Source organism: Hemicordylus capensis, chromosome 6, assembly GCF_027244095.1.
Source record: "Hemicordylus capensis ecotype Gifberg chromosome 6, rHemCap1.1.pri, whole genome shotgun sequence".
Lineage (NCBI taxonomy): Eukaryota > Metazoa > Chordata > Lepidosauria > Squamata > Cordylidae > Hemicordylus > Hemicordylus capensis.
In genome coordinates this window covers 132,110,660-132,126,018 of record NC_069662.1, presented here as the reverse complement: position 1 = coordinate 132,126,018, position 15,359 = coordinate 132,110,660, and the positions used below count along the sequence as shown (strand labels likewise).

Below are 15,359 nucleotides of genomic sequence, written 5' to 3'. Positions count from 1 at the left end.
TCATATTATAGGGCACAGAGGAGCAGCTGCCTCATCCTGGTACTGAGGGGATGGTACAACAAATTCAGATTCGACTGTGCTGAAGCACAGGCAGACTTGTATTGTCAATGTAGGAAGGAGTGTGACTTGAAATAACAAACCTATCTAAAAATGCTCACCCGAGTTTGAATCCCCATTCAAACATGAAACTTATTGGGTGAATCTGGGCCAGTCCTGTGTATCTCAGCCTAACCTACTTCACAGGGTTGTTGTGAGAATAAAAATAAGCACGTACACCTCTCTGAGCTCCTCGGAGGAAGAGTGGAATATAAATGTGTAAAATATAAACAAATAATAAATAAATATATTTATTTCATGTCTATCTCATCTTTTATCCAAGGATTTCAGGGTGTTATACCTATTCCACTACACCCTCCTTCCCCATTTTATCACAACAACCCTGTAAAGTAAATTAGGGAGTGCTACAGAGACTGAAAATCACCCACTGAGCTTCATGGCTGCATGGAGATTTGAACCCACATATCTCCAATCGTGCTCCCACACGTTCCTGCTCCTACACTCGCAGTCCTGCTCCCACACTCTTTATGGTAACCTTCCTTTGTATTTAATCATCATTGTCCTCAGAGCTTCTTAGAAATGGTTTATTTTTTACTACCAGGATGAAAAGTTGGCGGTTACTTCAACTATTGTGATTATTTTGACTCTTTAAAACCTACTATCTTAAAGCCTACACTGCATTGGTGTGCTATAAACATCTAGTCTTTATGAACAGCCGAAATCAATTTTTATTAGTCCATTAAATTTCTTAAAGTGAACAGTGGATGATGAAGAAGAGTTGATATGAAATGAAAAGTTGCTTATAAATTGTGTTAAATGATTATGGAGCTTATTTTTAGTATGAGTCTCAGGAAAAATTCATAGTGGCCAAGGCAAAATAAATGAAACTAATGAAAATATAGTTGAACATTTTTGAGCTTATTTTATCATCAATAATCAATAGTTTTAATTTAGTAGTAAGGCTGGGGCTTGATCAGTTTATTGTTACCAGTTTAATTAATTTCATTTTATGGGATAATATCGGAAGCTGTCTTATACCGAGTTGGACCATTGGTGCATCTTGCTCAGTATCGTCTACACTGACTGGCAGAAGCTCTTGAAGGTTTCCAACAGGAGTCTTTCCCAGCCCTACCTAGGGATGCCAGGAACTGAACCTTGAATTTTGTGTGTGCAAAGCAGATGCTCTACCACTGAACTACAGCCCCATCCCTGTCATAAGCATACATGATACCTATAAAATTTGACATGTTATTTCCTCCTATTTATATGTGTAAATGCTGTGAAATGTTGAAACTCTGCAAGTGTGGAGTAAATAAAATTGAGTCAAGAGACTGTGGAGCTTTGATTCACAGAAAAAACAAATGGTTAACATTTCCCTTCCCCAGCAGCTTGGATGAAAAATACTTAAATTTATCTTCCAGATGGAAGCAGTGTTATGGGTGCTGAGGAGAGCAATTTTGACCGTAGTTACGTGAAAAAGAAATTGGAACATGGGCTTTCAAGAATATGGCAGGTATGCTTTGCAGCTGGCAAAATGATCCCTGCCCCCCCCCCCCCGCCCGCCCCAACAAAGGTTCATCTTGCAATAGATTATCTGTAAAACTAAAAACCCGAGCAACACAGGAAAATGTTTTGCAGAGTTGTCCATAGTGTCAGACTAAGAGAGGCTCATGGTTTAGTTTCAAGTTCTTCGTAGTTTAAAGAAAATTAAGAGGAAAAGGTGTTTCCCTGGGAATGTTCCGTTACCTGTACGTTTAAGACAAATTGGTATTTGTGTTAAATGTGCAGGCAACATAAAATTCTCTGGAAAATAAAGATCTTTGCAAAACCTTTCCTCCTATGTCGGATATTTTGTGCTGTTTTAAGCTTTTAAGAATTTTAAGATTTTAATATGCTAAGAATGTTTTGTTGATAATATCTTATTAATCATTGCTTTTTAATGTAAGAAACCTTGAAGTCTTTTCAGAGGCCTATAATGGATTATAAGTCCCATTAATAGAGGACAAGAGAGGATACATATCATGATTGTTTAAGGAAGTTTTCCACAAGTTTTCTACAAATTGCAGATACCTAGAATGGATATGATCCAGCTGAAATTAAGTCCTTTTAAGTAGGGGTGTGCAATTCGGGCTTTTGGTGATTCGGTTCGGGACCCGAACCGAATCACCCCCATTCTGTTCTGTGCCCGAATCTGGGCTACCCGAATCACCCCTGATTAGGTTCGGATTCGGATTAAATCCGAATCTCAATCGATTTGGGTAAGAAAAACGGGTCCCAGGGGCAAAATAGTGGGGCGGGGTGGTAGTGCCCAATGGGTGGAGGCTACCACCCAAATTTCAGGCGAATTGGGCAAAGGGCTTATTTTGGGGGAAATTTTGATGTTTTAGTGTCTTTGGGGCAGATCAGGGGCATAGCATGGGATCTGGGAAAAAAGAGTGGGGTGGGGTGGTAGTGCCTAATGGGTGGAGGCTACCACCCCAATTTCAGAGTGATTGGGCAGAGGGCTGATTTTTGGGGAATTGTTGAAGTTTACGCGTCTTTAAGGTTTTTCTCCATAGAGAAGCACTGAGGTGTCAGCAAATGTATAGCTTCACGCGGGGGACAAAGGGGTGGCCTAGAGCAGTGTGGGGTTGGTGGTAGTGCCAGGTAGGGGCAAGGAAACTACCTGAATTTTTTCAAAGGATTTGGGCAGAGGGCTGATTTTTGGTAAATTGTTGAAGATTACGCGTCTTTAAGCTTTTTCCTCATAGGGTATACATGGAGCTTTCAGCAGCCCCATAAGTGCACTTGGGGGTGCTGGGGTGGCCCGGAGCGAGTGGTAGTGTAGTGCACATAGGGTGCCAACCACCCCCATGGGTTTCTAATCCATGGCGTACAGGGTTCTGTTGTTTCAGAGGTATTCTGAGTGTGGATTCTATGATAGCAAATGAGATTTTCAGTGAAACACCATGAATCTACTCTAATTTGCTATCATAGAATCCACACTCAGAATACCTCAGAAACAACAGAACCCTGTACCCCATGTGTTAGAAACCCAGGGGGGTGGTTGGCACCCTATGTGCACTACACTACCACTCGCTCTGGGCCACCCCAGCACCCCCCAACTGCACTTATGGGGCTGCTGAAAGCTCCATGTACAGTGAGGGAAATAAGTATTTGATCCCCTGCTGATTTTGTCTGTTTGCCCTCTGACACAGAAATGACCAGGCTATAATTGGAATGGTAGGTTTATTGTAGCTGTGAGAGACAGAATAACAACAAACAAACCCTCAAAAGCCCAGCGCCCAAAAGGCAGCGATGGATTTGCATTGTAGTGAGGGAAATAAGTGTTCGATCCCCTATCAACTAGCAAGATTTCAGGCTCCCAGGTGTCTTTTCACTATATGCAGGTAACGAGCTGAGATGAGGAACACCCTCTGTAAGGGAGTGCTCCTAATCCCAGCTTGTTACAGTACCTGTATAAAAGACACCTGTCCATAGAAGCAAGCAATCACTCAGCTTCCAAACTCACCACCATGCCATCAACACACTACGCCGTGAAGGACTGAAATCTTGCAGTGCTCGCAAGGTCCCCCTGCTCAAGGCAGCACATGTACAGGCCCATCTGCAGTTTGCCAATGCACATCTGAATGATCCAGAGGAGAACTGGGCGAAAGTGTTGTGGTCAGATGAGACCAAAATCGAGCTCTTTGGCATCAACTCAACTCGCCATGTGTGGAGGAGGAGGAATGCTGCCTATGAGCCCAAGAACACCATCCCTACCATCAAACATGGAGGTGGACACATTATGCTTTGGGGGTGTTTTTCTGCTAAGGGGACAGGACACCTTCACCGCATCGAAGGGACGATGGGCGGGACCATGTACCGTCAGATCTTGGGTGAGCACCTCCTTCCCTCAGCCAGGGCATTGAGAATGGGTCGTGGATGGGTATTCCAGCATGACAATGACCCAAAACACAAAGCCAAGGCAACAAAGGAGTGGCTCAAGAAGAAGCACATGAAGGTCCTGGAGTTGCCCAGCCAGTCTCCAGACCTTAATCCCATAGAAAATCTGTGGAGGGAGCTGAAGGTTCGGGTTGCCAAACATCAGCCTCGAAACCTTTCTGACTTGGAGAGGATCTGCAAAGAGGAGTGGGACAACATCCCTCCTGGGTTGTGTGCAAACCTGGTGGCCAACTACAAGAAACGTCTGACCTCTGTGATTGCCACCAAGGGTTTTGCCACCAAGTACTAAGACATCTTTTGTGAAGGGATCGAATACTTATTTCCCTCACAACAATGCAAATCCATCGCTGACTTTTGGGCACTGGGCTTTTGAGGGTTTGTTTGTTGTTATTCTGTCTCTCACAGCTACAATAAACCTACCATTCCAATTATAGCCTGGTCATTTCTGTGTCAGAGGGCAAACAGACAAAATCAGCAGGGGATCAAATACTTATTTCCCTCACTGTATACCCTATGAGGAAAAAGCTTAAAGACGTGTAATCTTCAACAATTTACCAAAAATCAGCCCGCTGCCCAAATCCTTTGAAAAAATTCAGGTAGCTTCCTTGCCCCTACCTGGCACTACCACCAACCCCACACTGCTCTAGGCCACCCCTTTGCCCCCCGCGTGAAGCTATACATTTTCTGACACCTCAATGCTTCTCTATGGAGAAAAACCTTAAAGACGCGTAAACTTCAACAATTCCCCAAAAATCAGCCCTCTGCCCAATCACTCTGAAATTGGGGTGGTAGCCTCCACCCATTAGGCACTACCACCCCACTCTTTCCCCCCAGATCCCACGCTATGCCCCCCGATCTGCCCCAAAGACACTAAAACTTCAAAAATTCCCCAAAAATCAGCCCTTTGCCCAATTCCCTTGAAATTTGGGTGGTAGCCTCCACCAATGGGTGGAGGCACTACCACCCCACCCCACTATTTTGCCCCTGGGACCCAAAATTCGAGCAGGTGTCACACCAGACCTTCTTGCACTGAAATCAATGGAGGCAAAAAGGCGGGAAATTCAAACAGATGTCATCCTGAATCACCCGAATTTTTCGGGCCCGAAATTCGGGTGATTCGGCTCGGGCCCGAAAAATATTGGGGGGCATCAGGGGTGATTAGGTTTGGCCCCGAATCACCCGAAATTGCTCGTTTCTGGCACAGATCGATCTGTGCCCGAAACGTTTTGCACATCCCTACTTTTAAGTCCCATTTATTTCTATGCGAGAAAGCTGAGTCAGTGTTTAGCGCTCCAACAAACTCACTGGGACTGAAAAGGATGTTGCCTATATTGTACCTGTTGATATGTTCAAAATTGGCACTTCTGCGTTGTGACATTGATATTTCTGTTCACATGGCACAGAAACCAATGGTAAAGATTAATCTGCATGCATTTCAGTTTTCAAATGGCAAGCACCTGCTGACACTGCTGATAAGAACAGTTGTCAGATAGCTCCAAATTAGAGATGTGCATAAAACAGATTTTGTGTTCTGTTTTGAGCTCGAAATGAAATGCAAATGGTTGAAATGTTCCGTCAAAACAACCAGTCCGACCAGTTGTTTCGACTGAACGAACTTGAAATGTTTCGAGTGTTTCTGCCTTTGGGAACAATGGGGAAACTTGAAACATCCCATTGTTCCCCATAGGTAGTTCCTAGGGACACCAGAGTGGGTTGGGTGGTTGGGCATGATGGGTGCTACCTACCACCCAGCCCACAAAAGAAACGGGCAAGTGGGGGTTCTAGGGAAAAGTTAAAATGTGTTAAAAATCACTTGCTTAAACATTTCTTTTGTGGGTTGGGTGGTACGTAGCACCCATCATGCCCTACCGTACAACCTACTTTGGTGTCCCTAGGAGCAACCTATGGGGACCAATGGGTTGTTTCAGGTTTCCCCATTGCTCCCTATGGCCAGAACAAGCTGCATTCGCAGAGTGCATTGAACACAAGTTTTGGATAGCAATTTGCAATGCATTTTGCAACCCTGCCTTGAAAAACCCCGCAGAAGCATGCAATAAAAGGGAATCTGTCCCTCCCAAAATGAAACAACACATTTCTCCAAACTTACAGTCCAAAGATGATGCAACCCCCCCACACCAACCTGATGCAGTATCCACTGCCAGTCACGGTGCCTGCGCTGCAGTAACATCATTGGCACATGTTGCTCTCTCTCACACAATCATTACTCCTTACTTACTTGTAGCATTGCAACAGCTGCCACAGCAGCACCCTTAGCAGCAAGCATAGCCATATGCTGAACTGGAGCAACTTCAGCCACATTTGACTGAGTACACCTTGCCATGCAGACTGCAGAGCAGCGAGTGAAGCACAAAACATTCTCAAGGCTAGACATGGAGCTCATCACAGCTCGTCATTAGTTAGTCTTGGGGCAAACCAATCAGCAAGCGAAAAACAGGCCTCCAAAATGGTGCTCAGAACATTGAAATGTTTCAGTTGAAATGGGATTGTTCTTCTCAGAGCTCAAAACAGACTCTTTATTTAAAGAGTTTTTTGTTCTGTCGAAACACTTAAAACAGCCCATTTTGTCTCGAAACATTTCACTGTCAAATCATTCTGTACATCTTTACTCCAAATGTGAGTCAAGTAAAGAAAATATTAAGTGCTCTAGTTGAGAGCGGTACATATTCTTTTCTGTTGTTCCAAATGCATAGGGCCTGGAATAGGATGCTCTGTAGTACTGTATTGTGTGTCTAGTATTTCTAAAATCTTGTTGACCTTAATGGGATTTCCACATGATGGTCTCAGTCAAAACTTGGAATTAGAATCACCAAAAATCTGAATTACTTCCTTTGCTGCTACTATATGTTATTAAGCAATGTGGGAAGACTGAGTTACAGAGTCTAGTGTATGTGTTGTCTTTTCTTTTTCATAGTTCTTAAGTTTTTCATAACTCAAAAATCATCTCCCAAATATGTTGGTTATTGATTTATTTAAATTCAAGGCTGAATATATAATATTTTCAAAAGCCTGTGTCCAGTGCCAATAAATCATGGGTAAAACAGAAATGTACTGAAGAACTCTGGATTTACTATTTCATGCATGCATATTTTATAGGATGTTCAACTGAAAGTGAAGACTTATTTGCTGGGCACAGACATGTCCAACTTCAAATACGATGACTTCATCTTTGTGCTGGATATTAGCAGCAGGTATTTTCAGGGGACATCTGTTCTGGTGAGGTGGCAAAGTGCAAGTTAAGACAAGAAAGGATGATACAGAAATTATTGTATCTATTTTATTAATGTTACTTGTAAGCTGCCCTGAGCAGTAGTGCACTGAAGTGGCAGGGTGTAAATATTTTCAATAAATAATAAATACAGAAAAATTTAGCAGAGTGTTCTGCCATTGCTATTTGGTGGTGATGGCAGAAGACAATATAAATGATAGTACAATTGTCCCTTTACAATTCTGCCTATTAATGGTCAAGTGACCTGTTTTTCCAAAATCAAAGCAATTCTTACACTTCAAACATAGGAACCTGCCTTATATTGAGTCAGATCATTGGTCCATCTCGCTCAGTATTGTCTACACAGACTGGCAGTGGCTTCTCCATAATTACAAGTAGGAGTCTCTCTCAGCCCTTTCTGGAGAAGCCAGAGAGGGAACTTGCAACCTTCTGCATGTAAGCGTGCAGATGCTCCCCGCAGAGCGGCCCCATCCCTAGGCAGCCCTGCCCCCCTCCTGAGATCAGGCCCGATCCTGGTGGTTCTCATGAGCAGCCTGGGTGCCTGTGAGAACAGCCTCAGTTTGTAGATCAGACTACCAATGCTACAGTTGTGCAAGTGCCGTAGCCAAATGTTATATAGACCATGTGATTGTCTGCTCTCGTGCTTGTTTTTCATTTAGAAATGGCAGCTATGGGGAGCCCAATCCTGGCATGCAGAAAGGGTCTTTATTCTTGCCATAGCTATCCAAAGCTATCCAAGCTGCTGGCTGTCACTGCATTCTGTGCCAACAAATTCCATAGACTAATGATGCACTGTGTGAAGAAGTACTTCCTTTTGTCTGTCCTAAATTTCCTGCCAATCAGTTTCATGGGACGACCCCTGGTTCTAGTGTTATGAGACTGGGAGAAAAGCTTCTCTCTCCATTCTCTGTACACCATGCAAAATTTTGTAAACCTCTATCATCTCTCCCTTCTCAAGGAAAAGAAAACAGCCCCAATCTTGTAGCCTTTTCTTATAAGGAAGGTGTATTAGCTCCCTGATCATTTTGATTGTACCACCTTTTCCAGTACCACCTTACTCCTTTTGTGATGGCCAAATTGCCATGGTGCTTCTGTTCCTTCCTTGAGGTGAGAATAACGGTGATTAAGCAGGTTCATGACTAGAATGTGGAATGTGTACAGAGCATTTCATATTTTTAATTGCTGGTATAGAACTGCTCTAAATGTTGGCTCTGCTTATATGGACAGATGGCATGCCATAAGAATAGAGATAACAGGCCATATGCATGAGTTTCTGTCTGTTTCAGCAGTGCTAACTTGAAATCTTTGAGGTATGAGTTCATGAGGACAGACAAGCAGGGAACATGGAGAAGTGTAGCTATATAATGAAATTTCTGTAACTTTAAAAAAACACACTCTTGGGTGGAAAAGGTGATTATATAATGACACATTCCTTTTGCTATAGACTCATGCAAGTCGGAGAAGAATTTTGTGGCAGCAAGTCTGAAGTTTTGCAAGAGTCAATTCGAAAACAAAGCGTTAATTATTTCAAGAACTATCACAGGTAAGAGATACAAAACAGGATCGATTGAAGGATTCATTTTCATGATCAAGTTTTAAGATCATAAACGCTTTTTTAATTTCCTGTGTGAAACAGGATGCTGAACTAGACAGGCCTTGGGCCTGATCCAGCAGGGTTGTTCTCATAATAGCCCCCTCCCCCTTGGTTTCCCATAGTGCTCTGAATGTTGCATGCCCTCTCTCTTGTTGTTGTTCCCCTGCAACTGGTGTCTAGAGGCATCTTGCCTAGAGGCATCTTGGCTGGAGGTGGCCTATAGCCCTTAGACCAGTAGCCACTGATAGACCTGTCCTCCCTGAATTTATCTAAGCCCTTCTTAAAGCCACCCAGGGGCTGGCGGTCTCGTGGCATAGAATTCCATAGGTTCTGCATTCTGTTGAAAAGTATTTCCTTTTGTTGGTCCTAAAATTCTTGGAAATCAGTTTCATGGGATGGCTCCTGGTTCTAGTGCTATGTGAGAGGGAGAAAAATTGCTCTCTCTCTGCAACATGTATACTTTTATAGACCTTTATCATGTTGCCTCCTCAGTCATCTTTTTTCTAAACTAAAAAGTGCCCTGTTCTGTAGCCTTATCTCTTAAGGAAGGTACTCTAGGCCCTTGATCATCTTGGTTGCCTTTTTGCGGTATGGTGACCCAGAACTGTGCAAAGTACTCCAAATGTGGCTGCATCATAGATTTATATAAGAGCATTATGATATTAGCAGTTTTATTTTCAACCTTGTTCCTAATGATTCTAAGCATGGAATTGGCCTTTGATCTCGTCCCCTTATCCCATGACTGCTAAGTTTTCTCAAGAGTTTTTAATGAGGAACTTGGTTGAAAGTTTTTTGAAAGTCCAAGTACACAGGAATCTGCCTTCTACTGAGTCAGATCATTGGTCCATCTAGTTCAGTATTGTCTACCCAGACTGGCAGTGGCTTCTCCAAGGTTTCAATGAGGAGTCTCTCTCAGGAGTCATCTGTCTTGGAAATGCCAAGGAAGGAATCTGTGACCTTCTGAATGCAGATGCTCTTCCTAAAGCAACTCCATCCCCAAAGGGGAACACCTTACAGTGCTCATGTGTAGTCTCCCATTCAAATGTATACCAGGGCAGACCCTGCTTAGCAAAGGGGGCAATTCATGTTTGCTGCCACAAGACCAGCTCTCCTCCCATAATACTATGTATATGACATAGTATACTGTGACAACTGGATCACCTTTATCCACATGCCTGTTGACACTCTCAAAGAACTCCAAAAGGTTCGTGAGTTAATATCTACTTTTGCAGAAGCCATGCTGGTTCTCCTTCAACAGGGCCTATTCTTCTATATGCTTAACAATTTTATCTTTGAGAATGCTTTTCATCAATTTGCCTGGCAGAAACGTTAAGCTAATCTGCCTGTAATTTCCTGGATTCCCCCTGGATCCCTTTTTAAAAATTGGTGTTAAATTGGCTACTTTCGAGTCCTCTGTACAGAACCCTATTGTAGGGATAAATTACATATTTTTGCAAGATGTTTCTCAATTTCACATTTGAGTTCCTTAAGGACTCTTGGGTGGATGCCATCTGGCTCCTGGCAATTTGTTAGTTTTCCGACAGTTTAGAACATCACCTCTATCTGACTCATTTCTTTAGCTTCTGTCCCTGAGAAGCTTGGTTCAAGCAAAGGTATATGCTCAGTATTCTCTTCCGTGAGGTCGGATGCAAAGAATCCTTTTAGCTTCTCTGCAATCTCCATATCTTCTGTAATAATCCCTTTCACTTCCTCATCATCTAACGGACCAACTGCCTCCCTGGCAGGGTTCCTGCTTCTGATATATTTAAATAAGTTTTTGTTATTCCCCTTGATGCTTTTAGCTAAATGTTCCTCAGACTCTCTTTTTGCCTCCCTTACTGTCTCCTTGCATTTCTTTTGTCAGAGTTTGTGTACCAACTTCTGGCGCTGAGAGTAGCTTGGTTAGCAACGAAAGGAAAGATGCATCATGGCTGTCACCAAGATAAAGCTCCCAGGGCCTCAGTGAACCTTAGGGGAGGCACCAGTGTACCTTCGGGGTGGCGTGGTGGGGGTGACCATTGCAGGAGGAGTCCTACCAGATGGCACTTGACTAAGGTCCTTTGAATCCTGGAATTGCCTACCAGGTTATTCTGGACCAACCTAATTTCTTTGATAATATTTATGCAGTTCATACACTATTCAGACATTAGAGGGGCCTTTGACATAGACGTCTACTAAAAGAGCTTGAGCATTATAAGGACAGCCCTGCTGGATCAGGCCCAAGGCCCATCTAGTCCAGTATCCTGCTTCACACAGTGGCCCACCAAATGCCTCTGGGAAGCCCACAAGCAAGAGGTGAGGGTATGCCCTCTATCCTGCTGTTTCTGCCCTGCAACTGGTACTTAGAGGCATCTTGCCTCTGAGGCTGGAGGTGGCCTATAGACCTCAGACTAGTAGCCATTGATAGAGCTGTTCACTATGAATTTATCTAAACCCCTCTTAAAGCCATCCAGGCTGTTGGCTCTTACCACATCTTCTGGCAGAGAGTTTTGTTGAGAAGAAATTGCCCCATATAAAGAATAATCAGTTGGCAAAACAATTTTACTTGTTTTGTCATTGACAGTAAATGGATCCAGCGTGAGAGCCAGTGTGGTGTAGTGGTTAGAATGCTGGACTAGGAGTGGGGAGACCTGGGTTCAAATCCCCATTCAGCCATGATACTTTCTGGGTGATTCTGGGTCAGTCACATCTCTCTCAGCCTAACCTACTTCACAGGGTTGTTGTGAGGAGAAACTTAAGTATGTAGTACACCGCTCTGGGCTCCTTGGAGGAAGAGCGGGATATAAATGTAAAAAATAAAATAAATAACATAAATAAATGAGAGGGAGAGGTACCCAAATGCTTTTTGAAAGGTTGTTGGTGGTCTAGATCAGAGGTTCTCAACATTGGGTCTCCAGATGTTATTGGACTTCAACTCCCATAATCCCCTGTCCCAGTGGCCTTTGGCTGGGGATTATGGGAGTTGAAGTCCAATAACATCTGAGGACCCAATGCTGAGAATCCCTGGTCTAGATGATATATCTGAAGGTGCATAAGGATGTACATAATTTTTGAAACAAGCCCACTGAGGAAGCCTGCTCATCACTTTTTGTGCTAATGTGTAATTCTCCTCACATCCCAACTGGATCAAGGTCAGTGAATCCAGTTTTTCTAGAATGCAGAAGAAGGCAGATGTGTACAGTACTGATTGGCTGACCTGAGTTGACTCTGGTGTCAATCACAAAGCTACCTCCCCCTAAACAGTTTTCAGCGTAAAATTGTGTTAAAAATCTTATAAAAGAAACCAAGAACATGTGCTGATTAATCAAATGTTCGTTCAACTAAACTGACAGCCTTCCTAAAAGATGGAAGGTATGCTGAAATGGAAGAATCAATCTGCATTCAGCTCAGAAGCTATATACTGTATATGTAACCTTCAGCTGAAAACAAATGGAAAAGCACAGAGTTCTCTCCTGCAGCCAAGAAACCTGCTGTACACAACCCAATTTGATTAATAATGTTGATCCAGTACCTGCTATAACCATGTCCATCTAACTCTCAAAGTGCTTATGCAGGAAAATATTTATTTATATCTATATATTTCATTCTCTTAAACGTACCCGTCGCTAAATTCTCTTAAACGTACCCACCACTAATCCTATGTGTGGCAGCTCTCGCAAGAATTTGCAAGCAGCTGCCTGGATAGTGATGGGGACAGGATGGGGGAGAAAATAGTGGGGAGCAGGAGGCGGTGGTGGGCTGGGCCAGCTGTCACAAGGAAGAGGAGGAGGTGGTGGCAGGCTGGCCCGGCTGCCGGGAGCAGGAGGAAGGGGAGACAGCGGTGGGCTGGCCCGGCTGCTGGGAGGAGGTGGCTGCTGCCTAGAGTGGGCGGGTGGGTGGGGGGAGATGGGCTGGCTTTCTGGCAGGCCCGCCAGCCAGAAAGTGCAGTGGTAGGGGGGAGAAGCAGGCTGGCCCGTCCGCCATCCAGAAAGCGCTGGGGTGGGGGTGGGGGAAGAAGAAGCAGGCCAGCCAACCAGAAAGCTGGGTGTACCGGTGGGAGCAGGGGGAGAAACAGGCAGCGGCTGTGGGTGGGCCGGCTGGAGGCGCAGGTGCTCTGCACCCAGCTAGTTTTAAATATTTTTGTAATGTAATATCTAGTGAAATATAGCAAGACTATTGGGCCAGTTTGGATGATACTTTTCTGGCTCACACGATTAAAGAGAGATACTCCCAAGAGTGCAGATATCATGGTGCATTATTTGATTGTCTGTATTGGGGGCTGTTCGTCCAAGTCGCAGCTTTAGGAACAAAGGAAGCTGCCTTATACCGAGTCCTACCCTTGGTTCATCTAGCTCAGTATTGTTTACACAGACTGTCAGCAGTTTCTCTAAAGTTGCAAGCAGGAGTCTCGCCCAACCCTATCTGGAGATGCCAGAGGGGGAACTTGGAACCTTCTGCATGTAAGCGTGCAGATACTCTTCCCAGAGCGGCCCCATACCCAATGGGGGAATATCTTACAGTGCTCACATGTAGCCTCCCTTTCTAATGCAAACCAGGGCAGACTCTGCCTAGCAAAGGGACAATTCATGTTTGCTGAACCAGTTCTCCTCCCACATGCAACCCAAATACTAACTAGTGTTTGGTTTGTGTACAGAGCTGCCGTTTGAACAGATTCCTCCATGCAATAAAGGAAGGCACCAGGAGGGTGCTGGGAGATCTGCAAACGATGTCATGATGGACACATTCTCAGCACATCCCTGTCTTAATCTTACTGACTGGAAAAGTCTAATCCGAATGGCCCATTGTGAATGTTTGACTTAACAATTGCAAGCATAACTGCCACTTTGCAAATCTTTGCTATTGTATTTGCACAGAATGTGAAAGGTCAAGGTTAGAAACATTGAGGAAAGTGTTTTGCCTGTTTCATCCCTTTTGTCAGCTGGGTAATAATTTGTGCTAATATTGGATCAAAAGCACACATTGCAAGTTGCTAGAGAAATAAGCATACTTAGCCCCATTCTTTTGACTAATCAGGGAAATAGTTCTTGATGCGGATTGTTGCATACTGACTGGAGTGGGTGCTGTAAAGATTTAATTTGTTAATGCTTGCTGCAAAGCCCCTTGGAGATGGAAAAGTTTCTATTGAGCTGTAAATGCACCATTCGCATATTAGAGCATGAATCACCTAAAGCTTTTATGAGTTTTAGGCTCTCCATTTCAAGCATGTATTGCTCTTGCTTCCCATTGTGTGCTTAATAAAGAAATGCTTTTGAAGATGCATTAAGACATAAAAGCTATTTAGCTGGGAACTGTTCAGAGACCATGGTCTTTTAGTCATTCAACTTGACATATGTGGACAAGTGGGATATAGATGTATCGAACAATTGGCTGTAATCTAGAGATGACATCAGAAACATTGGTTTATGTAAGCTGAGAAACAGACTGAAGCATTTTATTGGGAAGTACAATTAGTTTTGCGAATGGGTGGGTGGGTGGGGGGAGCAGTAATTGGCATGCTCATTCATAAAGAACCATGACTCAGGTTTCCAGAAAGACCTGATAGATTTGCCTTTGCAATGTCAAAATCATATTATTGTTTACTCATGGATCCAGAGCATACCTAATATGTAGAAGACAGAAGTTAGGACACAAAATTTAATTTAATTTACTTACAACATTTATATACAGTCCTGCCTTTCTGCCAAAGCACTCATGGCAGTTTACATCTTTTAATAAGGGCTTGCAGTCTAAGAGACATGATATAAAAGAGAGGGATGAGGAGAATAAGCACATTCAGTCCCCAATACTTCCATACTGTGATGAGACGAAGTTATGTAATGACCAGGCCGCTGATAGAGGAGTTCTGGAAGTGAGGAGCCGAAGAAGAGTTAATCGTGGCCAGGCTGATTGGGCGGGGGTGGGGCCCGGCGGCACTGGCTGGGTCACCACACCCTGTTGCAGCCAGTGGGGGATGGCCGCTGAGGGAAGCAGTTTGCGGGGAGTGGGGCTGGGGGGGATGGGTGGGCGCCAAGCGGTCGTTGGTCTTGATTAGTTTTGGATAATTTGTAATTTTGAATTTTGGCTTGAACTGAGATTTGTTTTTAGTTGCTTTCTATTTTAATGGTTTTATATTGTTTCGTAGTGTATTGTTTTTATTGACTTTCTTAGCCGCCCTGAGCAGTAGTGTGTTGGAGGGGTGGGTATGAATATTTTAAATAAATAATAACTAAAGACGGGTTTTCAACATTTTTAACAAGGATGCCCATTCTGTTGCAGCTCTTCATTTCACATACCCTATATAGATTCTGTGTGCATGTGCGCGCACACACACACATGCACACACAAACAAATGTGTTACAATTAGGGAGATAGGCATAGAAAAATAGGAAGCTACTATATTCTGAGTCAGACCATTGGTCTATCTAGCTCAGTATTATCTACCCAGACTGGCAGCGGCTTCTCCAAGGTTGCAGGAAGGAATCTCTCTGAGCCCTATCTTGGAGAAGCCAGGGAGGGAACTTGGAACCTTCTGCTCTT

At 43.7% G+C, this 15,359-nt stretch overlaps 1 protein-coding gene across 2 annotated transcripts in view; it reads left to right on the top strand.

Moving 5' to 3' along the window:
• VPS50 (VPS50 subunit of EARP/GARPII complex) overlaps positions 1–15,359 on the top strand; it is a 128,333-nt gene that overhangs the window by 55,979 nt on the left and 56,995 nt on the right. For both annotated transcript variants that reach the window (XR_008310227.1, XM_053263967.1), the window contains exons 14-16: positions 1,479–1,570; positions 7,117–7,211; positions 8,694–8,792. Coding sequence is in view for 1 of the 2 variants with exons in the window: in XM_053263967.1 (XP_053119942.1) it covers positions 1,479–1,570; positions 7,117–7,211; positions 8,694–8,792 (286 nt within the window). In the remaining variant the exon portion in view is untranslated. The remainder of the gene's footprint in view (positions 1–1,478; positions 1,571–7,116; positions 7,212–8,693; positions 8,793–15,359) is intronic.